The sequence below is a fragment of the Prinia subflava genome, chromosome 4 (assembly GCF_021018805.1).
Source record: "Prinia subflava isolate CZ2003 ecotype Zambia chromosome 4, Cam_Psub_1.2, whole genome shotgun sequence".
NCBI classification, from domain to species: Eukaryota; Metazoa; Chordata; class Aves; order Passeriformes; family Cisticolidae; genus Prinia; species Prinia subflava.
The window spans coordinates 4,353,972-4,381,360 of record NC_086250.1 but is presented as its reverse complement, the minus strand read 5'-3'; the positions used below and the strand labels follow the sequence as shown (position 1 = coordinate 4,381,360).

Genomic DNA, 27,389 nt, shown 5'->3' with positions numbered 1-27,389 from the left:
TGCTGAACGTGATAGGGTGTTTTTCTTTAAATCATAAATCTGCTGACTTTTGTGGAAGCTTTTGGAAACTATGAAACATGCAATTGTTTCAGTGAGGGGTTTGCTGAAAAATGCCTGATGGTTATCTTTAAATTATTAGTTTAACTAAACAGGAGAAGTTGAATAGCTATAGATGGATAGATATTTTGCAGGGAAATATCTGGTTGTATCTACATCATTCATCTGCAGTTCTCAGCTCTCCTCAGAGCCCAACAATAAAAGCTGCTCTGGGCATCACTGGTTAACAGTAAGGGATTTAAATGGATTTAAAAAGCCATCCTATGAGGAATTCTGCAAGTAGAGAGTTAATATAAGCCCCTTGTCTGGTCCAAAACCCACACAGTGAATGATGGCTTTTGGTTATCACTAGACAAGCAATTTAGGGCTTCTCTCTGACTCCCAACATCCCTTAAATGGTGACTGCAAGACCACAACTGCCTCGAGCTTTTCATTGTTTAATGGCAGCCTTATGCAGAGGAAAAGTGGATTCAGACTTGAGGAGAAAGGGCCAGAGGATCTAAAGAGCATAAAAGGGTTTGTTTTTTCCTCTGCATATCACAGGAGTTCTTCGGTGTTACTGCTGGGATCAATTTTTTTATCTCCTGAGGGATAAAACTCACCTCATCAGAAAGAGTCAGTAGGTGAAAACAATACAACCTCTCAAATCTACATAAGTCCAAAGGGTTAACTTTTATCTTCACTTTCAATTATTCCTATTATCAATTAAGCCAAAGAAATAACAACCACTAATCTACCCTTATCTGACATTAGCATGTACCCAGCTCAATGTGCTTTATAAGCAGGAGCTTTGGCTCACAGCTGCTGTGCAACAGGCAGCCTGCATTTATGCTCCTTTCACTGACACAGAAGCTAAAGCAAAAAAGGAAATTGTGCACCTGCTGATAATCCCCCCAAACACCAAAGAAACTTATCAGAGTTCTCAGAAGGCAAGAACAGCTGGAAAGGGGAAGGACAGTAAAGGTAAGACCGTGGGGTTTAATTCACCTCCCCGAAAGCGTGCGAAGGACTCTGAGATGGGCAGACAAAAAGACATGTCAGAAAGTTGGGGGATTTTTTGTTTGTTGGTTTGGTTGATTGTTTTGTTTTGTTTTTTTTCCCAGCAGTCAGGTGGAGAAATCACACTTCCTTCTTTTCAGGAAAAAAAAGTCATGCTAGGTTCTGATTCAACAAAATTAGTAGAGACTTGAATTTTGTTTCAGAGTTGCTCCTTTTCCGTGCAGATGAACACGATGCTCATCTGTACTGTAAATTCATCCCAAGAGATGAGGAAATTCATCAGGCTGAGCGTGCCAAGGGCAGTTCCTGCAGGGATCAGTGTGCAAGGGCCTCATAACTCTCATCAGGTCTGATCAATCTGAAGCCTCCAGCCCAGCCACAGCAGGGTCATGTCAGGAGGCTGCCAGTATCAGCCCAGGACAGGAATGAGTGGGTGCCTTGGGATCTGCAAGATGTGTTCTTTTGCCTATGTGGTTGTCACACCTATAACATTCATTTCATCTAAGTACAGGTAGAAAAGACCCTTCTCAAGACAAATAATCTGTTTCTCAGACAATCCTTACTGTTAGTCATACACTGAAATAAACATTTCTTGTGCTTACTAATGCTATTCCCAAATGATGTTTTATGAAGTTTAGTATAAAATCTATTCTTTTTGATGTAGACCAGCAGTAAGTTCAATCTAAATGTATAATTAATAATTTTATGATGTGATCAAAATAATACATTGAATTTAGTCAAACTAGTTCCTGTAAAGTGACCTGAAACTCTGTCCAAGATTTATAATTTCTATAAATTGGCAATGGTAGGAGTCAGCTGAAAAACATGAAACAACTGAATGCTTTTGTTAAAAACATTTAACACTGTATTTCTCATTTCAATTAAACAATCACAGCTATAAATTTTCTGTAGGAGGCATTATTTCCCACAGAGTCCAGAAATTACCTCTGGGACTTTCCTCCAGACAAAGCCTGAATTCTTTTGCAGTGTATGTGAATATCTGTGTGTGAGAGTGCAGTTTATAATGCAGGAGATTGTTTAGCCTCCTGCAGTTTACAAATAGAAGGAAGTTCCTTTGTTCACTACAATGGCATCTTTCTGTAGTAGAGAAATAAACCTATTTACAATTTGGAGTAGGGACCAGCATTTCATGAACTGCTTTTCTCAGAGCAGGACCAGGAATATTTATGGGGTTTTAAAAAATGGTGTCATGTCATGTAAGTGTTCTAATAATGAAACTAAATGTTTCTAAATGGTAAAGAGCCTGTGTCTGAGACAGTGGCTTTATTCAGTCTGCTGACTTTAAGTGTTATTTCAGTGCTGGTGCTACAGGTGAGAGACATAAACCATCACAAGGGAATAAACAGCCAATTGTTCAGATTTTACTGCCTCTCACTTGCTGCTACCTATGGCAAAGCTCCTCAGCTAAAGAGGATATTATTGTGGGTCTGGGCCACAGGGCTCAGTTTCTGGCTCTGCCCCAGTGTGTTTGTCATAACCCCATTAGCAAAATGGTGACATTGACATTTCTACCTTTTCTCTCTTTTGTTTAGATTGCCAGCTGCTCCCAACAGAGGGTTCCAGAGAAAAGACCTCTGGTAACATACCCAGAATTTCTTTTAAAAGCTGAGAGAAGTGGGAAAGGACAGGCTACAGAGTCAGGGTGAAATTCGTTGTAAATACAGACAATTTTTCCTAAATTTTCTTGCTCACCTATCAGAATACAGAAAAATAGTGCAAAAACCTCTGTAAATGCTGATAATGATAATACAATAATGACAATTTAAAAAATGATCAGTTTCCCTCGGATAAATTGCTGAAATTAATAGGTCAATTCTAATAACATTTCAACTGAACATAAATTTCAGTGAAACACTTTTTATGGCTTGGTATCCCTATTTGGCCTTCCAAAAAAAGCACATAATTTGAACTTTGTAATTTTGATGACTTTTATGCCATCATTTTTTAAAATAATATTATTACTTACAATACTAAGTTGAAAAAACAATACAAACAAATGCAGACTTTTTGTCATTTGGGGAATTTCTATCATTTCACGTTTCAACCAGAAATTCAGTTTACTAACTGAGATTTTATCTTAACTTTTTGACCCTGGGAACCCAACAATGGGAAACTCGAGAAAGTGATAATTTGTGGATTGAAAAATGAGAGAAGCTTAAGAAAAAAAATCCACAAAACATCACAAAAATAGCACTATAAGTATATTGAGACATATGCAAATTGCCTGTATAAATGTCATTAATTCTTTCTGTTCAAGGCCTGGTGTGGATAGCAAAAGGATATCCCTCAGTGTGAAGGTTCTTGGTAAAGAGCACAAACCCTGTGTGGAGGGAAGACAACAACTTTCAAACCCTGCTGATGGTACATGAACATCACCATTTTTTCACATTAGTGTCACCACTGTGTTATCACCTACCCACGTCAGATAAAAACTTTCCCAGGACATTGCTGCAAGAAGGAATTACAGAAATGATGAAGGCATAAATGCAAGCAGGGAGCAACACCCTGCTGCTTTCCTAGCAGCTGTCAGAACCGACTGGTGGAGCAGATGAAATGTAAACTGCAGCTCTGTCACACATATTTTTGAGATGTGATGTCCTGGCCAAAGAAAGATACAAACTTGTTTATCTTTAAAAAGAGACTAGAACACTGACCTTGAAGATCAGATCAAGTATAAAGTGGCCTAAAATAACAAACAGAATGTATGTCATATCTCCAAGATTCATTCCTCAAGTTTACACACGAAACTTGTAAGTGACTCTGGAAAGGCTGATCCTGTGAAATGTACTGAGAACTCTGAGGCCAAGAAACTGCCAGTGGAATTTTGGATGCTGAGCACCTTCCAGGATCACTCTGATGGGAAAAAAAGAAAACCAAATGCCCCATTAGATGAAAATCAAAGGGCTTAATACTGATGGCAGGATGCTGATCTATCTTGCTTTTAATGGCCTTATTTTTGGAACAAGAAAGACTTGCCCTCAGTTGAGGAGAGGGAGGTTAGGAAACATTTAAACAAACTGTGCACACACAAGTCTGTGGATCTGATGGGATGCAGCCATGAGAGCTGAGGGAGCTGGCTGATGGCCTTGCTTGATTCTCTCTAAAAGGTTGGGGCAACTGGAATAGCTTCCTGAGGAGTGGAAGAAATAAATGTCATCTCTGTCTTCACAAAGAGAAAGAAGGGGGATCTAAAGACCTGCAAGTTGTTCAGCCTCACCTGCATCCCTGTGAGTCTGGTGAAGCAAATAATCCTGGAATCCTTTTTCAGGCACATGAAGGATGTAAAGGTTATCAGGAGCAGTCAGGATGAATTTCCAAAGGGCACATAATGCCTGACCAGGCTGGTAGCCTGACTAGCTTGGTGGATGACAGGAGAGCAAAGGATGGTGTTTGTTTGACTTTAGCAAGGCTTTTGACACTGTCTCACATAACATACCCCCAGATAAATAGTTTAAATACAGGCTAGGGAACTTTTATCCCCTTCCTAAATGTCCTACGAAATGGGGCAGAGGACTGCAGTGATTTTACAGATTATATGAAAACTAAAGGGGTGAGTTCTGTACAAGGTGGTTGTGTTGGTGTCTAGAGGAACTTGAACAAATTTTGGAGATTAATAAAAACCTGACTACATCAGCATCACGTGGGCAATCTTTCTGGGTGACCCTGCTTGTTCTTTTCTAATTTTACTGAGTCTGGAGCTCTATAATCTGAGATTAGTTTGAATGTAAAATCCAGCCACAAACAAACAACAACAAACCCCCAGATAACAGGCAAGAATAAGTGAAACCATGACAATATCTTTATCTTCTAAATTGTCTTCAAGATCCAGGCAAGTAATGTCTATGTTCTGAAATATCTGCCTGTTGGTTATATTTTTATTTATTTATTCCAGCCAGCTTGGTGATCCTGCCACATCCATCTCCTAAGTAAAAGTGTGTATTCTGCAATTCTTGAGTGCAAATTTTAATCTCAAGCTTAGATACTAATGCAAAACAAATTTTAAATCTTGCTTCCACAAGCAGTTTCTCTAGAAACATAGGACCAGAATTAAGTTTGCATAGTAAAGGATATAAAATCTTAGAGATTGTGATCTGTTGTAAACCATAAACACAGCTTGAACTCCAGAGCTTTAAGATTAAAACTGCTGACTAGGAGAAAACAGAATTCACCCCACTAGAGGTGGCTTTCTATGCCTTTAGGAAAAGAAACCATAGGAGTTGGTTTTGTGCATTAATTATGCTTTATAAAGCCGCAGATACATTAATAATAATTAATTACTAACTAATATTACTCTATCTGCTGCCATACTAAACACAAATATTTTATGCATATTATTGTACATTTTTCATACCTACAGAAGTTGTGACTCTCCTCAGACTCACACAAACAATGGCAAATCTGCACTACCAACATTTTGTTCTACTCTAGCAAGTCACATTTATTTCTTTTGAACTTCTTTAACAAATTAGTGTCACTGGATCACTGGATAACAAAGACTGGATTGCAACATCTGTACCTGCACTCTTCTCAGCTTAACTGCAATTAAAGTTCAAAGATCCTTCCAGACACCTATACTCAACACGAGGTGTACCTTGAGTTAGGTAAAATTTATCCCCATAAAAAGAAAATTCATCTTTTCAAGATTTATGAGGCACTTACATCATAAGGTTTGTGCTAAGCCACTGTACAGGAGTGTGGCTGACCCTTGGTCTGCTCCAGGGCGTGTGTTACAATTCAGAAGTCTCAGGTCAGTGGTGGGTTTAGTTTAAGGCCTTATCTGCCTTGAAATCAATGGCAAAATAAAAAAGAGCTAGCCATACTTTTTTAACTCTGAGAAAAATCACATTTGGTCTTGTTGCAGAAAAAAAATGAAAGGTAAGATAAATGATGCTTTTTCCATTGGAGGTTCCTTGGTATGAATGTCAATGGCATAAGAAAAAGAGAAAAGGAACAGTGCATGGCAGGTTTTTGAGACTTTTAGATCAAGGACTGCAAGCTCTGTATCAGTCATTCCACAGCCTCTCTTTTTAGGGATACCAAAACTTGCTGTTATGCTGCCTGTCTGCTTCACATTTCACATCCTATGATTCTACCCTATAAAAATTCAGCGTACAGGAAAAAAGGAGTCACAATGAGAGAAGGGAACAGTGCTCAAGGATTTCATTAGCGTTGTGTTGATTTGATTTACACAGGGCAATACAAACCCACATGTATTGCTCATCAGTTCACACAGCACTAAACCCGAGCCACTGCTTTGTCAAAAAAGAAAAATCAAGTGACAGGAAGGCAGAAGAATCTCTCAGTACAAAATGTTTGTAATGGAACTTGTAATTTTCCAAAGATCTTATTTGTTTGCACATATTCCAAATAGAGGCTCTGCAGGAAGATGTACAACTTCCATCTCCATAGATTTTCTATGATGAGACAAAAACAATAAACTGTAAGGAGCTGTGGACTTCTGGGTAGAAAAAGTGCACTTGTAGCATTGAGTGAGGATAATTAGCACAGAAATTCTTATTAAGACCAGTCTGGCAAGCTGAGTTGTTGCCAATACATTTATCCATTTGTTCCCTAATAGCACAGAATCTGCCTAGTGAAATAATACCCTAAAAAAATGGAGTCTGAAAAAGTAAACTCTAATTCACTTACCACATTTTTCATTAAAAAAAAAAGAAGGAAAGCAGAAAAGTGGACATGATTGCTTGATCTGCTTTCTCATTCAGGCTGATGAATTATGCAGCACAAAGAATCAGGAATTGCTTATAGGGATTTATCTTTACACAGAAAAAAATAGTTAGTCAGTATTGTTTATCTTGTTGGAGAGAACAGTTAATTGTACACTTAATTCTAAACCAGCTAAACCTCTATTGTGTTCAGCTATAACAAAGTGTATAAAAACCACACCACAGAGTTCAGGCAAAGACGTCAGCAGAACCACACAGGTGTTATGTGCAATAGATCTGAAAATCAAGCTGGGAGCAAATTAAACTTTCACTGAAGGCATGTTCTTTCCTCAGACCTTATAGTCCAACTTTTAGTTCACTTAACAAAACAGCTGATCAGAAATAATAGAAAGTTCAAGGAAAATTGAAATATATTGTAGAAAAGTTATTAATATACATATTTTGAAAGCATTTGTTGCTTCAAGAAAACAAATGATAGTTCAGGAACCATCCTTCAAAAATTTTGTTAGCAAGAATCTAAAGTGACCCTAAAAGAATCCTTACAAAGTCTTGAAGGATTGCAGGTGTTAGAACTACATGGCTCAGGTACAGCTTGGCTTGTCCCATCACTAATTTTCCTTCAAACATTAAGTTTTACTTGTTTTATTAATTAAACCTTGTTGGCTTAATTTTTAATATACTTAACCTTATACTCTGAAAGATTCTAGTGTTTCTCTAATAATGATGTTTAACATCTCCTAGAAGGGAGCTCTACATGTGTGTAAGCTTTAATGAAGTAAAGACATTGCCCTATAACAACAAGAAGCAGGGGCTGACTCCTTCAAAAATAAAACTGATCCCAAGAACAAGACTTCACAGTTCTAACACATTTATATTAAATGCTGGCATTCTACAGAATATTCCTAAGGCATACAAAATAGCCACAAAGAATAGGTCTAAATCCTGCAGGTTTCTACCTCCACAAGGAACCTAAATTTTAAAAGCTGGCAGTTGAAGAAGAATGAAAAATTAGTCTCTTTTGACCCTGAAACTTATTGGATTTTTTTATTTCGAATTATTAATATCAAACTTCACAGAAAAGCTGAAGTCAGTCTGTTAAATTGTTAGTTTAACTCCCAAATTCTGAAAAAAAAAAGTTTTAATTTTAGGAGTAGATGTGAAGTCACATTTGAAACTGAGCTAAATAAAGACCTTTGAATCACATAAAGGTAAACCTTTCAGAATGATTAAGTTCATTGACCAGGAGAGAGAGAGACTTTCAGAATGAACCCTGGCCAGCTGGCAAAAAATATATTCATTATATTTGTGATTGGAGGGATCTGCATTGAAAGATATTTACCTTTTCAGATGAGCAGAAACAAGATCAACTGTGTACTCTGTAAGGAGAGAGGTAAAGGTTGCAGTTCACAGCAGATGTGAGAACAAATCTGGAATATTTGTGCTTATTTAAGCTTAGAGAGGAGAGGGTTGCACAAGCAGTGTATTTATAACAAGGGAAGGTTTTTACAATATCACAAAAAAAAAAGCTTAAAATTTGGTTATTTAGTCCTTCTTTAATATTACATAAGTTCATACAGGCATCCCATTAAGGGTCCCTTTGAACTGCAGGATAGAACTGGGAGAACCAAAGAATCAAGTTCCAAAGTTTAGCTTGCATTGCAGTGAAAGTTTCCTGGTTAAGAACATATCACCCTATAATGAAAGGTGTGAATAATTAACATTCCCAAAGTGGGCTGAGAGCAGCCACTTCCAGTGTTGATAACAACACAGAGAGAGCAGAGCAGAGTTTCTCCAGCTGTGCAGAGGTTAGATAGCAGCCCCAGGGGATTTGGTTTAAAGCCAGGTAATTCTAAATGAGGTGCCTTTACACCTGACTGCAGCAGACACAAGGATATAGAGGAGAACCATGGCCTGTACAATTCAGTATGTTCAAAGAAAGCCAGAATCCCGTGGAAATGTGCAGTGTGCTCTTTCAAGTGTCACTGCTTTGATACTGCAGAAACTTGTCAAAGAAAGCTTGAGTGTCAAAGATAAGAAAAAGCTCTACCATGTCAGCCTCAAGCATAAATCCTCTAGCTCAAAGCCCCACTGAAATCACGGGCAAATTGTATTGTTAAATTGGAATTACTGTTGGACGTGGTGGTCTCTTATTCCCCCCATTCACAGCAGATAAAGTTTTCCATTGAAACTGCACTTTCTACAAAAGAGATGCTAGAAATGTGCATTGTGCTGTTTAACTGCTATTGAAATTTATGCCACGAAAAACAGTTGTGCCTGGCTGACATTCAAGATAATTTGGCAAGTTACTGAAAAGTTTTACTGTATGCCCCAATTTATTGCTGCTTATACAGAGCCATCCCATAAGCCCAAAGCTATGTTAAACTATAACAAGCTTGTGTTTTCTGCAGTAGAATAAAAGGTGACAAGGAACCAGTACATTTTTCAGTATGAAAGTGTATGATGAGAAACTCTTTTCTACCAGAGTAAAGCCATTGGAATGCTTTTGTGGGAGAGAGCTTTTTGTTTTGGTACGTTTTAAAGCCTGTAGGTCATCTGGAGACTGTTTCCAGCTCAGGAAGTTTTTGAGCATGTGGTTAGACCACAAAGTGATCTAAAACACTTTAAGAAAATGTGGTTTCTTTTTCCTCCTAAATTTCTTTATGTCACATTTGTCAACAAACACATCACAGCACAAAAGGCATGTGATCCCACAGCAAACTGCCTCTAGGAGTTTGAATGCCTCTGGCATTCCCATCTACGGCTCCCTTAAACCCCATAATCTTCTTGATGGCCAACATATCCCTTATCATGACCCTACATAAGCTTCATTACCACAGTGCTGTTAGGGTTAATGAGGCAAAGGCAGCAGGACATTGTTTCATGAGGCTCAAAATCAGTGAAATCCTCCCGAACTCACCAGTACACCAGAACTACTTCATAAATACAAGGACAAGTGGAATACTTGGTATTGCAGGCAGTGTGAAGGGATTTTTTATTTATCCCTTGACCAGAACACCTGAATTGCTCTAGGAAAGCTTAGAGTCAGTGTTGTAAGCATCATAAGAAGCAAAAAGCAAGGAAACCTTTCCTCTGTTGTCAAAACAGTTTGGACCTCAGAAATATTCTATAATCACTATCCCTGGTGAAAATCCATTTTGCTAAACTCAGCTATTCCAAAATTATGATCAGGGCTTCTAAAAATTATGGGATTGAAAAATGGTAATGCTGTAAGAAAAACATCCCTGGATGCTGAGGTCATGGAAGTTGGCATCCCAGTGTTGAAGTGCTGCTTTCAAGTCTGAGGGTTGGAGCAGAGCAAGTCCTGCTGCCCTGATCACCATCTGGTTCAGCTTCTGAGACCAAATCTTCCCTACAATTAACTCCTTTACTTAAAAAAAAAAAATCAAAATAAGTTGTAATTGAACTGTATTATTGAAACTAGTGATGTTGTACTTTGAAGCAAAAATAAGATTTCTTTCCAATAACAGATAGACAGAATAATGTTAATTTGTCTATGCATATCTATTTATACCTATAAGGAGTTATACCATCTGTTGTTTCTCATAATGACTCAAATTAATGATAGATTCATTTTATAAAATGTAACTTAATTCTCTCCATAACAGAAATTTGGTTAGGATGACGGAAGTTGCCAAACTCAGCTGTCCATACAATCCAAATGTAGAATATTAAAAACTTGCTTATTTCAAATAAAGAGAAAATAAACCACTAAGAGTTCACAGAAACAGAAAACACAGGCACTGAGTACACAAATGTATTTTACATCTAACCAGCTGTATAATAATTTGATGAATCCCAGATGCTGCAGTAAAGCAAGGCAAGAGCTTAACTATGCAATTTATTTGAAACAGAGATATATTATTTAAATTTATTCCTGTAATAACAGTGAAATGGACAGGTTATGAGTTTCAGCCTGAATTTCCTACATACACCAGAAACCATAGTTCTGTCAGTAATCCACCTCAGTGGCCAGAAATGAAAGATGCTCTGGTATTTACTGTGAGAAAGTAAGACTTTCCCAGATAGCCTACGAGAAAAAAATAATCCCACCTCTTTTCTTCCAAAGTGCATCAATTATAAAGGGCCCTGAAGGAGGAGCTGAATTCCTGTTTTTGCTCAGGATGCCCTGAGAACTTTCACAGAGCAATCTTCACATTGGAGCTATGTAAACAAATCAAATCCATAAAGCACCCTAGGCCTGCCAGAGCTACATGGCACAGCAAAAGGTTTGAGGAAGGATGGTCCAAGATTCACTCCCCCTTAAACCTGCTCTGGCAGCAGTAAATAGGAGAGCATGGAGAGTGGGAATGGGGAAGAAAGAACACCAGACTTCTGAGAAGGGCAAGGCTCCAAATTTTCTCCAGGTGACAAAAATTGGAGACACCTGGCAGGTTCTCTGAACATGGCATGAAACGATTTTACAGAAGGACCAGGCTTATCTAATATTTTGTGTGGACATGAAGTCCTTTGTATTCCAATCTGTTTGCCTGTAGAATGCCCAGCTATATGCACAGTTCAGCAGCTGTATCAGAAAGGGAGAAAGGAAAGGCAAAGGTAAAAAGATATCTGCAGAGATTCCCCTGGGGTTTATTCAGGCTACTCTGGAGGAAAGCGTACAGCTGGGGTAAATCCTAAATCTGTCTTACCTGCAGTTTCATGTAGTTATAAAAATAAGGGATCTTCTTTAGGCCACTTAGCCTGGTTTTCGAATTGTGCTGGTAGCACAGGGATGTTTTAGCTCTTGCTGAGCAGGGCTCCCACAGAGCCAAGGCCTTTTCTACCCCTCACCCACCCCAGCCAGGACAGCTGACCCCAACTGACCAAAAAGATATCCCAGACCATAAGGATCATGCTCATCATACAAAGCTGGGGAAAAGGAGGAAGATAGGATGTCCACAGTGATGGCTTTTGTCTCCCCAGCTAACCATTACATGTGATGGAGCCCTTCTCTCCTGGAGATTGCTGAGCACCTGCCTGCCCTGGGGATGTGGGGAAAGAATTCCTTGTTTTGCTTTGCTTGTGTGTGTAGCGTTTGCTCTGACTCTGAAATCCATGAGTTTTCTCACTTTTACCCTTCCAATTCTCTTCCCTATCTCACTGGGAATGAGTGAGCAAGCAGCTGTGTGGTGCTTAGTTGCTGTCTGAGGTTAAACCATGACAGGTCTCTTCTCCTTTAGCCTATTTAATTAAATTAAATAATATCATATGACAAAAACCCCTAATACCACCTCTCCTTTAGGACTCCCTAGGGGAGCAATGTGCTTTTAGCTGTGCTGCTTAACAGATACCTGCAGAGTTGTCATTTCCTCAAGTGCAGCTCACAGATGTTCTCAGGCTTCAACCCCTTGCATCACATTTGGCACTGGGACTGTGGTGGTGTAGATGGTTGGACTTTCCCCATTTCAGTATGTTAAACCTCAGTTGGACTCCACAAAGAAAGTTGGGACAGTGTAAGCAGAAACAAGCAGGTGCTGTGAAGGACTGTGACAAGGAAAAGAAGGATAGACGAGGGAGAGGATTTAAAGAGAGAGACTTAAGGAAGAAGGAGAGGGTGCTGAAAGAAGGATATAGGAAAGAGGGTTTTGAGGCAGAGAGAAGTTGAAAGATATATGGGTGGTTTACCAAGTAGGAAGGATTTAGATATGTGGAAAAGATGAAAGGCTGGTGGGTCCTATATTGTATGTTCTGTACAATGCTGTATGTTCTGTACACCCCCCCTTAATTGAAATTCATAAGTTCCCCTTGGTCACATGTTACCTTTTCCCCTCTTCCCGCCACTGTGTTATCCCTCCCCTATCCCCTAACTGGTTCAAGGCTTGCAACCCTTCCCCTCATCTCCCAAGTGTCAAGGTTCCATTGGTTGCCGCAAAGAGGGACTCCCATTTCTCCTCCCCTACCCCGAAAGCATATAAGCTGGTGCATTTCTTTGTTCGGGATCCAGTTCAGCCTGGTTCCACTTCGGTCTGGACAGTGCTATGTTGGATTAAAGTTGTGGTTTCTCTGGCTGGCTGGATCCTCCTTTCTCGCTCTTAGCGCGTCGCTTCAGTTATCCTACTGCCGTTCAGGTCTCTCCCAGGGCCAAGAACCCACAGGGCTGACCCCTTCGTTCCGCTGAGGGGTAGCTCGGATTCCGCTTGCTCCGGTGCCTGGGCTGGCTCGGGGTGAAGCCAAGGGGCTTAGTAACGGCACCGCGACAGGTGGCTGGCACCCCAGATGGGACCCTGAGGAGAAGCCTTGAGTTTCCGTGGAGGCTCTTGTCTTCCCTCTTTGTGGTCCCCGTGAGGATTGGCGGTGCTTGCACCAGGCGCGAGCACCGAAGAGTTTCAGATCCAGGGCGGTCCCACCGCTGCGAGTCGAGCAGCCTCTTCGGAGGAGCGCTCCTCGCAGATTCAGGAGGTAGCTTCGTCGGCAGCACTCCCGGCGAAGTCTTCTGTGCGCTGAGGGTTCCCCAAGACCGCAGGTAAGTACCCTCCGTCGGGGGCACGCGATCAGGACCCCCTCTCCAAGCCACGGGGGAGGGCTCCGAGGAGAAGTCTGCGCAGGACCGGGGGGTTAACGCTTTCGTTTTCGCTCCCGGTTTGGTCGTGCCCAGGCGGTTTTTAGTTCTTTTCGTTCGGGTTTGTTTCGTTCGAGTACTCCTGCCAGCTCTCGAGGGAGGCTCGGAGCTGGGGGAGAGTCGGATTTTTGGGGACGTTGCGTGTGCCGCGCGCCGGGAGGATCGGTGGCTTTAGCGAGTGCAGGGTTGCCCGGTTTTTAAGTTGCGGCAGTTACGGTTTTCTGTTTGAGATTTAGTTGGTCCGGTCTTGGGTGAGGGTGGTTTTTCAACACCGGCGAGATGGGTGCCTCGCTTTCGACCACCCAGAAAGGAGTTTATTATGTTCTTGTTAGAGTTTTGGAGGAGAACAAGGTTCAGTTCTCCCGCGGTTCGTTAAAAAGGCTGGTGCGGTGGCTTTCCGTGCAGTTCAGTAATACGTCTGAGGAGCTTGTAAGGAACCCCCGTTACTGGGAGGCGATCGAAAAAAAGGCGGCCAATTCGGATAAATGTCCCCAAGATTTTATGTTTTTGATTGTCAAATTTAAAACGATCGCTAACAGCTCTCCCCTGCATGAAAAGCCGACGCGACCGCCCGCCCCAGTTTCCCGTTCCCCTTCTCCCAATCCCCGTGCTCCTCGGAAGGGAATTCTGAGGAGAGCCGCAGACCCTAGGTCTGCCAGCCCAGGCTCTCACCAGAACTCCCGGTCCCCCAGCCTCAGCAGTCTTGTCCGGACTGCTGAGGAATCCTCGGGTCGCCCTGGACAAGCGACCCGGGGACGCAGCCCTTCCCCTGTCTCCCCACGTTATAGACCGAAAGTTAGATTTAATCTTGCTGCGTCACAGGAGCCACAAGATGGCGCCTGCGACACACAAGATGGCGCCCGTTCGCGCCGTTCTCCTACCCCTCCCCCGCGTCCCCCTCCCCCGAAATCTAATCCCTTCCTTGACCCAACCCCTTCATACCCGCCCAACCCCTTTTATCTGCCCAACCCATTTTACCCCTTGGTCCCTCCCACACCCGCCCCCTCTGTTCCCTCCCTTGCTCCACCCATGGCTCCTCCCACATACCCGATGTCTCCTCCCTTTGTGGCCGCCCAAACCCCGCCTTCGGTCCCTCCCTTTTCCCACGCTGACACTCCTCCCACTCCTGCCCCCTGGCCCGCCCTAGGGGCGGAGCCAGGCACTTCTCCCCACCCCGGAAGGAGGCCATCTTGGAATGGTAGTTCCCACGCTGCCTCTTCCGGTTCCCACGGTAGGGAACCGGAAGACAACAGCGATGGAAACCAGGAAGTGCATCTCTCAGCTGCGCCTGTCACCTACCGAAGGGCTCGCGGGGGTGGCGACCCTAAACCGAATTGGCAGCCATTTTCACAAACTATAATTCGAGATTTATGTAAGGCGCACAAAGAATTTGGGAGAGAGAGCCCGTACTTCCGCGGCCTCCTTCAGGCAGACCTAGCAGCTGCGACAACCCTTCCTGCAGACTTAAAGCAATTATTTTCTTGCCTGATGACACCGGCTGAATTTGAATTATGGCTTGCTGCATTTAGGCAAGCCCTGAGGGAAGAGCTGCCGCACCTGCCACTCCCAGCAATTGATGAGGGAGGCAATCCCCTTACTGTTGAATTGCTGGGGGGAGAAGGTTCCTTCGAGTCCCCTCAAATTCAGGCACTGCTCATTCCACCAGCAGTTTTGCCTAGGGTGCGAGACCTGGCCTGCAAAGCCTTTTTCACGATGCAGCCTCGTGCACCCCTGCCGCCATTCACCCAGATTAGGCAAGGGGACACAGAATCATTTGTAGATTTCGTGGACAAGATGACTAGGGCTTTAGAAATACAAGTAACGGACGGGCTCGCCCGTAAGAGAATTTTGGAGGAGATTGTTTTTGCTAATGCTAATAATGTGTGCAAACAAGCGATTTTAAGTCTCCCTCCAGAACCCCCACGGACTCTACAGGTGATGCTGCAAGTTTGCCAGCAAAAGGTCCCTTTCCTGCTTCAACATATGACCACCGCAAGCAAGCAGGGAACTCGGCAGGTGCATGCTGCGGAAGATGCGACTCTTCGTCGCCCACAGGCCCGCAAGCAGGCAGCGTCGAACCCAGCCAGAACACGGGTCGAGTGCTACCTCTGCCATGAAAAAGGGCACTTTGTGAGCCAATGCCCGCATAACTTGCTGGCAAAGCCTCGGCCGCAGCAGGAGGACTCCCAACACAATTCAAAAAACTAGGGGGGGAGTGCGGGCCCACCCGGCATGATGACCCCAACAGGGTGGGCAGTGCAGAAGAGAAGGCAGTCAACGCCTTTGGGGGTCACTGGACCAAGACAACTATCTCGGACTGGCATTTCCTTTACCCTTCCCAGGAGGGAACTTTCCCGGACTTGACGTTAACACCATTTTGTAAACCTTACAGGTTGAGGCTCACTCACAGTGCGCACCTCAGAGATACCAGCTGGTACCCAGTTCGCGTGGATTGCGAAGACCTTCTGGACTGGCCGTTTCAAAGGAAAGGTAAGTTCATTGTTGTTGGGGACTGTAAATACACTCCGCAAGACATTGAGGTATACCCGGGGACCTATAAGGGTGACCCCAGGTTCCTCAATGTCTGGCTGCGTTCCACTCATCCCCCAGCTTTCCACCCAAAGGGACAAATAGTGGCCCAGGCAATTCCACACACCAGGCCAGATCAGTATCAGGTTTACCCTGAGGAAAGGCCACTTTCAGTCAACGCAGTGCATCGGATCACAGAAGAAAAACCTATAATACGATGTACGATGTCCATTGGGGATGAGTCCGTTAATAAAGGTCTTCTTTTTGACACAGGAGCGGATGTCACGGTCATTCCCACCCGGGAGTGGCCGTCACATTGGGCCTTGGAGGACGCGCCGGCGAATATCTCCGGAGTAGGGGGTTTTCAATCGGCTAAGAGATCAGCGCGCATGGTGAAATTCACGGGGCCGAAAGGGCAATTGGCATATACGCGCCCTTTCGTTTGCAAATATGAACGGCCCCTGCTTGGTAGGGAGCTCATGTCCCAATGGGGGGTCACAATTAGTATCCCAGACCCCCCTCAGGTTTTTTGCCTAGCGGTCACTGAGGAGCGCCCAATCCTCAAACTGAATTGGAAAACGGATAATCCAGTGTGGGTTGACCAGTGGCCGCTATCCAAGGAGAAATTAAAGGCGCTCGAGGAGCTCGTGGAGGAGCAGTTACAGAAGGGTAATATCGTGGAAACGAATTCCCCCTGGAACTCGCCCGTCTTCGTCATTCGAAAGAGTGACGGAAGGCGCTGGCGCCTCCTTCACGATCTTCGACAAATTAATAACGTTATAGAGGACATGGGATCCCTCCAACCAGGAATGCCATCCCCTGCCATGCTGCCCCGAAATTGGAATCTGGCAGTTATTGATCTGAAGGATTGCTTCTTCCAAATTCCCTTACATCCGGATGACGCACCGCGTTTTGCCTTCTCGGTGCCTACCATCAACCGAGCGGCCCCAAGGAAGAGGTATCACTGGAGGGCTCTTCCCCAAGGTATGAAGAACTCCCCGGTGATGTGCCAGCTGTACGTCTCTTCCTTGCTGCGTCCTGTGCGCGCAGCCGCGGAGGAGGTTATCATCCACCATTACATGGATGATATCCTCATTTGCGCCCCAACAACAAGCGAACTGGATAGAGTCCTCACACGCGTAACAGATTTGTTAGTTGCTGCAGGGTTTGAGCTGCAAGCAGAGAAGATTCAGCGGATGCCACCCTGGAAATACCTGGGGCTGGAAATCGGACGGCGGACCATTGTTCCCCAAAAATTGGCTATCCGGACATCAGTCCGGACCCTTGCGGATGTCCATCGACTCTGCGGAGAGTTGAATTGGGTGAGGCCCTGGCTGGGTCTCTCCACGGAGGACCTAGCACCCCTCTTCGATTTATTGAAGGGGGGAGATGAGCTTAGCTCTCCCAGGGCGCTCACCGCGGAGGCAAGAAAAGCACTGGAGAAGGTACAACAGGCGTTGTCATCACGCCAGGCGCACAGATGTGACCCCGGCTTACCCTTTCGGTTCGTGGTGCTGGGTAAGCTCCCGCATCTTTTTGGGGTCATTTTTCAGTGGGATTCGAACACCACACAGCATGACACCAAGGGCCACGGGGGGAGAGATCCACTGCTGATCATAGAGTGGGTCTTTCTTAGCCACCACCGGCCCAAGAGACTTACGAGGCCACAAGAAATCATGGCTGAGCTGATCCGCAAGGCACGTACGCGCCTTTGCGAGTTGGCCGGTTGTGACTTTGAGTGCATCCATCTCCCCATCAAATTATCCTCGGGCCAGATCACCAAACCCATGTTGGAAACTCTGCTTCAAAATAATGAAGCTCTACAATTCGCTCTGGACTCTTTTACGGGCCAAATTTCAATTCATCGGCCGGCCCACAAATTGTTCAATCTGGATGGAAATTTTGAATTGGCATTGAGGAGTGTCCGAAGTGTAAAACCACTCCAGGCCTTGACCGTTTTTACAGACGCGTCCGGGGCTTCTCACAGGTCAGTGATGACCTGGGAGGATCCCGAAACTCAGCAGTGGGACAGTGATGTTGAAATCGTTGAGGGTTCGCCTCAAGTCGCTGAGTTGGCCGCAGTCGTCAGGGCATTAGAGAGATTTCCCGGACCGCTAAACATAGTTACCGACTCTGCCTATGTTACAGGGGTAGTGTCCAGAGCTGATCAGGCAGTATTACAGCAGGTTTCCAACGACGCGCTTTATGCGCAGCTCTCGAAGCTTATAAAGCTTGTGTCCCACCGAGAGCACCCCTTCTACGTGATGCACACAAGGTCGCACACCAATTTGCCAGGGTTTGTTGCAGAGGGCAACAGGAGAGCAGATGCTCTCGCTGCTCCTGTGACAAAGAACCCACTGCCTGACATATTTCAACAGGCACAGCTCAGCCATGCTTTGTTCCATCAGAATGCACCAGCCCTGGTCCGCCGATTTCGTATCACCCGGCAACAGGCCAGGGCGATTGTGGCTTCGTGCCCATCGTGTCAATCCCACTCCGTGCCGACCATGCACGCCGGAGTCAATCCCAGAGGGCTGGGAAGTTGTGAAATCTGGCAGACCGACGTCACCCATGTGGCAGCGTTCGGGAGACTCCGGTACGTGCATGTGTCCGTTGATACCTTCTCGGGTGTAGTCTATGCCTCCGCACACGCAGGAGAGAAGGCCTCCCACGTCATCCAACACCTCATTCAGGCCTTCTCTTTCATGGGCATCCCCAAGGAAATTAAAACAGATAATGGCCCTGCGTATACTTCCAGGGAGCTTGCAGATTTCCTGCAGCAATGGGGAGTTGAGCATAAAACGGGCATCCCTCACTCCCCCACGGGTCAGGCCATTGTTGAAAGGACCCATCAGAACGTCAAACGGGTCCTTCAACAGCAAAGACCAGTCCTGAAGGTTGAAACTCCATCAATCAGATTGGCAAGGGCACTTTATGTGTTAAATTTCCTAAATTGTTCTTATGAAAAACCAGATCCGCCCGTTGTGCGGCATTTCAATAGCAACCGCGACTGGAACCTGAGTGAGCAGCATCCGCCGGTGACCGTAAGGTTTCCCGAAACAGGGAAAGTGGAGGGTCCACTGACGCTTTTGACGTGGGGGCGCGGGTACGCCTGCGTCTCCACTGATGCCGGGCCGAAGTGGATACCCTCCAGATGGGTAAAGCCTTATATCGAAAGAAAAACAAAAGTCCGGGAAAACGAAAAGCCTCAAGTCGCCTCCGCGGCTCTCCGCCGCAGAAGGCGTGAGTCCAGTGACTCAGAGGAAGAGGAGGAGCAGTCAGAAGGCTGGGAGGACCCCTTTTTCTGTGATTTCCCACTTTGTAACGATTTGTTTTTCTGAGTTTCTGTTTAGATCCGTCCAACCATGAGCGCCAAGACTGCCATCAGTTCAGCCGTCCTCTTCGCCAGTCTCCTGACCATCGCCCAGGCGTGGCTCGTCCCCCAGCCGCAACAGAACGTCTGGGCTGTCTTGGCCAAATCACTGGGCCAAGACCACATATGTCTCAACCAAGCGAGTGCCGCGAATCCCATGGCATCCTGCCTCGTGGGGATCCCATTTAAAGATCGTGAGATGCCCAAGATGCTTCTAGGTTATGCTCAAAAACTTAGACAAGAAGCTGCTAAAATGGAGCATAACCTAAAGCATGCCCATTACATCGTCGCGTGGTACAATTATATTAAAAGTCTTCCAAAGTTAGAAAACGAGCCTCAGGAGCTGGAGCTTCTAGGTTCCGCCAGAGCCGAATCTTGTTTTCATATCCGCAACGACCACGTCCAGCGTCACCACCGTCATTTTGTCTCCTCCAAAGCCCATTTTAATACTCATTGGTGCAACGCTGTGTCCTTTAGTTATCCTCCAATCCCTCCCCAAAAATCAGCCCAAGTCTTTGCCCATCCCCGCCAGCTTCCTAGGGGAACATTCTTGATTTGCGGAGACCACGCGTGGGCAGGTATCCCCTCTCACCTCTCCGGAGGCCCGTGCACCTTTGGGACCCTCGGATTGTTTTCACCCAACAAATCACAAATTTTGGATTGGGTTACACAAAATTCTACAAATGGTGCACATCTATTGGCACACTCTAGAAGGAAGAGAGAAGACTACTCTCTCAAAAAATTGGCAGACAATTGCGATGAGGAAATTATCCATTGGAGCAGATCTAAAGGCATCGCAATCACAGTATTTGCGCCGTGGGTCGCCATTGCTAAGACCCTCGGAGAATTAGGCCATTTGGAATGTTGGGTAGCTAAGCAATCCCGTTTGACTTCTAGGGCCCTATCAAACCTCCTGAAAGATGAGGAAATTACGAGGCAGGCAACCCTCCAGAATCGTGCAGCCATCGATTACCTCCTGCTCCTCCACGGTCACTCGTGTGAGGAGTTTGAGGGGCTCTGCTGCTTTAATTTGACATCTAGGGCCAAGGGGACTCGCGAGGCACTCAAACAAATGGAAAACATGATAGGAGACATCAAGCAAGAATACGGGGACTGGCTCAGTAATTTGTTCAAGGAATGGGGGATCTCGGGTTGGACGGGATCGATTCTTAGAACTGTTCTGTTAATTGTTTTTGTGCTTTTTGTTGCCATTGCCAGCCTTGGACTAATGAAAAAGATGTTGCAGAATTTGATTTCTTCCTCCACATCACCACTCAAAGCTGAAGTCCACCGAGTAGCCGTTGAAGTAGGCCCAGAAGTGTTCAAGGAGGAGGAGGAAAGCTTCGTTGATGAGGACGAGCAGGCTGAACAGCTTGAAATCATCGTGGAAGAAGTGCGCAGCTTTCCTCGAGAACAATGGCCTACTCAACAGCAGTGGTTTGCAGAATCATACCCACGTTCTGAACACCTGGTGGACCCCCCTCAATTCGGATATCTGAGATAGAACTCACAGGGTCAAAAATAAAAGAAAAGGGGGAGATGTGGTGGTGTAGATGGTTGGACTTTCCCCATTTCAGTATGTTAAACCTCAGTTGGACTCCACAAAGAAAGTTGGGACAGTGTAAGCAGAAACAAGCAGGTGCTGTGAAGGACTGTGACAAGGAAAAGAAGGATAGACGAGGGAGAGGATTTAAAGAGAGAGACTTAAGGAAGAAGGAGAGGGTGCTGAAAGAAGGATATAGGAAAGAGGGTTTTGAGGCAGAGAGAAGTTGAAAGATATATGGGTGGTTTACCAAGTAGGAAGGATTTAGATATGTGGAAAAGATGAAAGGCTGGTGGGTCCTATATTGTATGTTCTGTACAATGCTGTATGTTCTGTACACCCCCCCTTAATTGAAATTCATAAGTTCCCCTTGGTCACATGTTACCTTTTCCCCTCTTCCCGCCACTGTGTTATCCCTCCCCTATCCCCTAACTGGTTCAAGGCTTGCAACCCTTCCCCTCATCTCCCAAGTGTCAAGGTTCCATTGGTTGCCGCAAAGAGGGACTCCCATTTCTCCTCCCCTACCCCGAAAGCATATAAGCTGGTGCATTTCTTTGTTCGGGATCCAGTTCAGCCTGGTTCCACTTCGGTCTGGACAGTGCTATGTTGGATTAAAGTTGTGGTTTCTCTGGCTGGCTGGATCCTCCTTTCTCGCTCTTAGCGCGTCGCTTCAGTTATCCTACTGCCGTTCAGGTCTCTCCCAGGGCCAAGAACCCACAGGGCTGACCCCTTCGTTCCGCTGAGGGGTAGCTCGGATTCCGCTTGCTCCGGTGCCTGGGCTGGCTCGGGGTGAAGCCAAGGGGCTTAGTAACGGCACCGCGACAGGGACAACTGCAGAAGTCATCACTCCCTGCCTCCCACTTTCTCCTCTGCCAGAGGTTACCATAATCCCAGCAAGGATGAGGCTGAATGTGCTCTACTACCAGAATGAAGGGATTACCAGCTGAAAATCACAAATGAGAAGTCAAAAAGCAAATTGCAGATCCACAAATGCTAATGTGAAAATGTTGGGTAAGTGCCCAACCAGCTGCACCATCACCACTGTACTGCTTCCACTGCTCTGGGGTTTAAAACAGCAACTGAGTACCTCTGTACACCTTCCCAAGAGCTGCTCAAACTATAGATCACCAATTCCAAGAGAAAAAAAAACAAAAATAGGAAATTCAGGGGTGAGAATGTAGGGAACTGTAAAAAAGTAAATTCTGAAAATGCAGGGAACTGTAAAAAACCCCTTCAACTGAAATATTAAAAACATGAAAATATCAGTGATTATTCAACATTGCTACATTTTCTAGTTTACAAGGTTTGCTAAAAACTCTCTAGGTAGTTGAAGAATTCATCTTCATAACATATGAGCCAAGGTCCTGCATATATCTTTATAAGATAATTTTGGTTGAGAATTTAAATCAAACTTGATTAAAAAATCTAGAAATTCTTCCATAATCCAGGACTCAAAGAGTCTTCTATTTTTGGGGTTTGTCATTTTTGATAGGAAATTCACATAATCTAGTCTTTTCATAATTAGACATTATTAAATTTAATTATTTAAAATTAAACAATTAATTAGGTTCATGAAATACTTTTCTTTGTTTCAATAAGCAGTCTATACATAATTTCTAAACCCAAATAATCTTAAATTCAAGGCCTATCTATACCTAAACTTGTCTGCAGACTCATCTGAAGCTGTCACAGGAGAGCCTCTGCCACAAGGTTCAAAACCTCATTCCCTGTAGTTATCCCATCAGCAGGGTTACCCATATTTGTCATGTTGTACACTTGGTTAAATCTTTTGTAAAATGTGAAAATCTGACATTAAACCTTTCATGAGAACTGAAGGAAAAGGATCCCTTCTCAGGTGAGAATGACAAAATAGATGGATTAGCTAAAAAAGTTAGTGGCAATCTGCTATATATCCTACTAACCTAATGTAAGAACTTATTCACGCTACCATTCCTAAAAATAAAAAATAAGTAGCCCCTTTCCAGAAATGATTGATTTGGAGTCTTCAATGGAGAAGAAAATATTTGCGTATCATTGGCCAATTTTACTGGAATTCTAGCCACGAAATGTAAGATCTTTTTTAATTCAGCCAGGGCAAAGACACTAATCTTACAGGGAATGATTAAGTTGTCAGTTTAAGAATACAATGTGGGGGTTTTACAGTTTTCTTGTGGCATTTGGTTTAATGCCTTATATGTGCAATTTTTAAAGACTTTTATTGTTGCAGAGTTGGATCTAGAATGTAAAGCACCGGTGGCTTTTATGGGCCTGTCTGGGCTATCCAAACAAAAAAATCCTTGTAGTAGGCAAGTTTAAGGCACTGCTACTCATGAATTTTAATGAAAAGGCCAACGTGCAAATGTAACACAGCCCTGTGCTGAGTGGACTCTGAAGGGTTTTAATGTGTTATCACTGGCTAAACTCTCAGGAAAGACAGCGTGGTTGAGACATGTGCTTTAAATCAGAATGATGAGCATTTTCTTCTCACATCTACAGTAGCCTGTTCTGCCCCACGGTATGTGTGGGAATACAGAGGACAAGGAAATCAAGGGGGCCAAAAATCTAGCTATATGCAGAGGTGGTATTTCACAGTCGGTTTTGCCTTTTTTTATTTCTATATTGCTAAATTCTAACTGAGAAATGACTGATGAAAACGTTCTTTTTGTGTGCTGCAGCCAAATGAGCTCAAATGAAAATAAATGTCCATATACTGGATGACACATTCATCTATTTCTTTCAAATGCCAAGTCATCTCTGGTTCCAGGGGGAAAAAAATCTCCATCAAATCAAATAAGTAAAAATCCCATTATTGTTTGTTTCTCAGGGTCTTCAAAAGTTCACAAGGACCTATTTCTATGATCTTCAAAAATACTGTTTGTTTTATAGCCATGAAATTAGATATCTGTGGAATACTGACTCCTAACTTAAACATGTTCTATGTTACAGAAATCCTTCCTTCCTTCCCTCCTTCCCTCCCTTCTTCCTTCCTGATTTTCTTTATATGAAAAGGCCTGAAAATATGAATATGAAATGAATATGAAATGACTGACCCTGTGTCCTGCCTGTTGTGGCTTCTGAAGATGGTCACCAGCCAAGCTCAGAGATCATATTATAATTTCATGAGGCCAGTGCTTTTTCCTTCTTGCCTGCAGCTGAGATGTTCTCCCAAGCTACAGAAATTGCTCTGTGTAGGTAAATGTGAAATAAAACAGATCAAGTGCCAATGTTTCCTAAAGCAATAGGAAAGGAGTGCTCTGTCAGAATTTCCATGAAAAAAATCAAAACTCAAAAGGAAAAAAAAATGGTCTGTTTTTTTGTTCAAATTTCTCTGATTCTAGTGCTATAGCAAAAAATGCAAACTCAAACCTAATTAATGAACACAAATCAGAGCATGTAGACTTCAGGCTAACTGTTGGATTCATCTGCACAGTCTGACCAGGTTCCAGCCTGCTCAGCAGCCTTTGGAGGTGAAAGAGCACTCAAGAATTGGGCTGTTGACTGCAGGAATTCAGGAGTGCAGTGAGGGGAACTCTGAGGAGTGAACATCATGTCTTGCATGTGAATCTCCTTCAGATCACTCTCCTCATAACTCAAAAAAATGCGTCTGTTGCCTTGACCCTAAGGAAATGTGGACATGCAGCTGGGTGGAGGGTGTGGAAAGGGTCTCTATGAACCTGTGTCAAAAGGTGCTTGTCTCAGAAAAGAAACAGGCAAGGAGCTCCCTGAACTGTGAGTGAATGAGCTTGGCTGTCATTAGCAAAACCGTGGCAACACTACACAACTTAACATAAGTTTATTTATTAAGTCAATTCTCGTGCTGTTTCAGCTCATCATTAACTGGTTTTGTTGCAGCTTTCCCCAACACCTCCTTTTCCTCTGGAAACAAAGCCAAGTACACATCCAACAAGTAGCTTATGCTTGGACAGCTGTAGGGCTTGTCATGGTAGAGAAGTAAGTCAGGCTGAGTGTCTCAGGTAGGGGGGGTAAAAGAGAGTAATCTTAGTTTCTTCTAGCTAAGTAATCTTATGAATTATCTTTGTATTCATACACTGAACTCTAAGCACTGTATAATTTAGTCCACATGGCTCATTCCCCCTCTCTGTGCCACTATCTGTCTTGTTAATTAGTGAGGGAAGACAAGAGAATGTATACAAAGGATGTCAGAAAAATGTATTTTTTGCCTGCTATCAGGTGGGAGTAGAGTTTGAGAAAAACTTCAGGGCATACAGACACAGCTTCCAGGACAAACCCTCCAGGTTGCTGGGGAAATTAACTGAAAACCAGGCAGACATAAGCTCAGTAAAGTGCCTTCATTTGATGATTAGGTTATTTTAAATCTCTCAGGAGATTCCACAGCACCTAAATGTAGTGAGATAAAGAACAATTAGTGGTTCTCTGTGAGTGTCTGGAATGACAAGCAACAATTACTGTCATACTTATCTGGATGCAGAATTCTGTTACTGAAGAAGGGAACAGAGAATAGAACCATACTTAGAAAGAGAAGGAATGAAAAGTGGTTTTGTTTTCCTTTCTCTCTGGGAAAGAGCATATCAGACCCAGCCTAGGCTAGAAGAGCACTTCCAGAGGCAGAGTTTCTGACACTGGAAGGGTCTCCAGGGTGTTATGAAGATACTGAACAAAATGAAGCTACAAAGGGTAGGTAACCATGTGTCTTGGTTTGGAAAGACAGGTGAAAGTTGGAGCTCCCCTTGGAATGGAAAATGTAAACCCCCTCCCTCCAAATTATTATAATTTTGCAATTCAGGGTTTTCCAGGCAAAGATATGGGAATAGGAATAACAGTTCTTTACTAGGAATATTAAAAATATAAATGCAGTAGTACAAAAAAAAAAAAAAAAAAAAAAGGAACCAACCAAACAAAAGTCCTAGAAAACCCTGACAGAGTCAGAGATACAACCTGACACCCTGTTGGTCAGGATGTTGGAAGCAGTCCAAATAAATCTTCCAGGAGTGACAGGGGTGGTTCTGTTGGAGTAGAGATGATCCTGTAGAAAAAGGGTCCAGTGATGGTGAGATGGGTCCAGACTTCCTCTGGGAATCCAGTGGAAAACCGGATGCTTGGTGTTCCTACGTCTCAGTTTTTATCTTGGTGTTCCTACTTCTCAGTTTTTATCTTGGTAGCAATGATTGGCTCCTCCCCGCTGGGTGGAGCATCTCACAATGGGATGATGTACTGGGTCATGTCAGTGGTGAGCCTCAATGGCCCATTAACAGAAGATATCCCCTGGAGGGTGGACAAAGTTGATGAAAAAGATAAGAAACACTGCCCCACCTGGTTTTAACAACTGGTCTATTATCAGAAGGTATCCACCCTCCTCCCCCATGGAGTTACAAAAGATAAAGAAAAAAGAAACCATCCCCTAACTGTTTTCTACAGATGAAATAGAATACACTTTATTGGTTACATAACCCAAGATACCATGAAACAAACTGTCCCTTAATAAAGGAAATCTTGCCCTGTAGATACCTTGCCTGAGACATCTCTAAGTGAGGGGGAACAGGTTGATGACGAAGGAAAAACAAATAGGAGAAGATTTCTGCCCAGAAATGCCTCAGAATGCTTAGTTATAGAGGATGCCTCCAGCAGGCAGTGTGCAGTAGCCTAGGTTGAGTACAAGCTTTTTCAAAGAGTAAAAACTTGGTAGACAATCCAATCCATATGCACCCTTAACTAAAGCAAATTTTCTTTCCACCCTGCTGAACGTTCAATGTGTACTGAATTTAAGTTCTGCAATAAATCAAAGCAATTAAAAATAGTTAACAGTTGCGTTTACATGAGAACAAGAATTTTCAGATAATTATTCTGAAAGTTGGAAGTGGAACCAAGCAATCTGTCTAATTAGCTTTAAACCTACTCCTGCTTTTTGGAGTCAGATTGGAAAGGAGCTGAGGGATTTGAATTTCAGAAAGTGTTGCTCAAAGACTTTAGCTTTAACACTAGTCTGAAAGTTCAGTATGTGTCACAAACCACTGTAATAATAATGATGGTGATAATAAAACTTTGATAGCAGCCATCTGCCCATTCCAGACAGCTGAATCATTTCCAGAGCTCCCTGAGAGCCAGCCCTGACACGGATTTTTATACACTATATCACAGAGTGTATATGCAGGGTCTGCAGCCGAGACCTTTCTGCAATGACGTCAAAGAGGCTGGGCAGGCAGCTCTTAAAATTGCTGCAGGCTCGTCCTAATGACATTAGGATGTAACAAATGAGGAAAGGAAGATATGTACATCGATGTTACAATAACAAGGAGGGACAGCACACTGCAGCTCGGGAGGCAGCGCTTAGGTTATCCTCCACAGAGCTGCTCTCCAAAGTTTGCGTCAGTGGAGGGGTTGGGGTGTGAATTCCATGACTCAGGGGCATAACTCAGCTGGAGAATGTTTTAGGGGGAGGCCTGGGAAAAAAACGAAAAGAAAAAGGCATCAGAATTGTTAAGGCAGAAGTTAAACAAGAAACTGCGAAGAGAAGAAGCTCTAGCAAGTTGGTTTAGTGGTAAACATAGGGGTGAAGGATATGATTTAAAACAGTTTATAAGACACAGCTAAGGAGTTTTTCCAGAAGCAAACAGAAAAAAAATCTCA

The 27,389-nt window shown here is 43.8% G+C and overlaps 1 protein-coding gene and 2 long non-coding RNA genes across 5 annotated transcripts in view; 2 read left to right on the top strand and 1 right to left on the bottom strand.

Annotated features, from left to right (window-relative positions):
- Positions 1 to 590: 590 nt before the first annotated feature.
- LOC134549554 (uncharacterized) lies at positions 591 to 4,713 on the top strand. The gene is made up of 3 exons (XR_010080130.1): positions 591 to 1,020; positions 2,610 to 2,654; positions 3,335 to 4,713. It is a non-coding gene; the product is annotated as an uncharacterized LOC134549554 (long non-coding RNA).
- A 10,763-nt stretch (positions 4,714 to 15,476) lies between these two features.
- LOC134549553 (uncharacterized) lies at positions 15,477 to 20,809 on the top strand. The gene is made up of 2 exons (XM_063395212.1): positions 15,477 to 15,828; positions 19,221 to 20,809. The coding sequence occupies exon 2, from the start codon at positions 19,233 to 19,235 to the stop codon at positions 20,742 to 20,744; it is 1,512 nt and encodes a 503-aa protein (XP_063251282.1). The 5' UTR covers positions 15,477 to 15,828; positions 19,221 to 19,232; the 3' UTR covers positions 20,745 to 20,809.
- Positions 20,810 to 21,613: 804 nt separating this feature from the next.
- The window catches only part of LOC134549555 (uncharacterized), a 47,204-nt gene continuing 41,428 nt past the window's right edge, over positions 21,614 to 27,389 (bottom strand). For 2 of the 3 annotated variants that reach the window (XR_010080131.1, XR_010080132.1), the window contains one exon: positions 21,614 to 27,202. This is a non-coding gene — a long non-coding RNA (uncharacterized LOC134549555). The remainder of the gene's footprint in view (positions 27,203 to 27,389) is intronic. The other variant, XR_010080133.1, reaches the window with a different exon arrangement.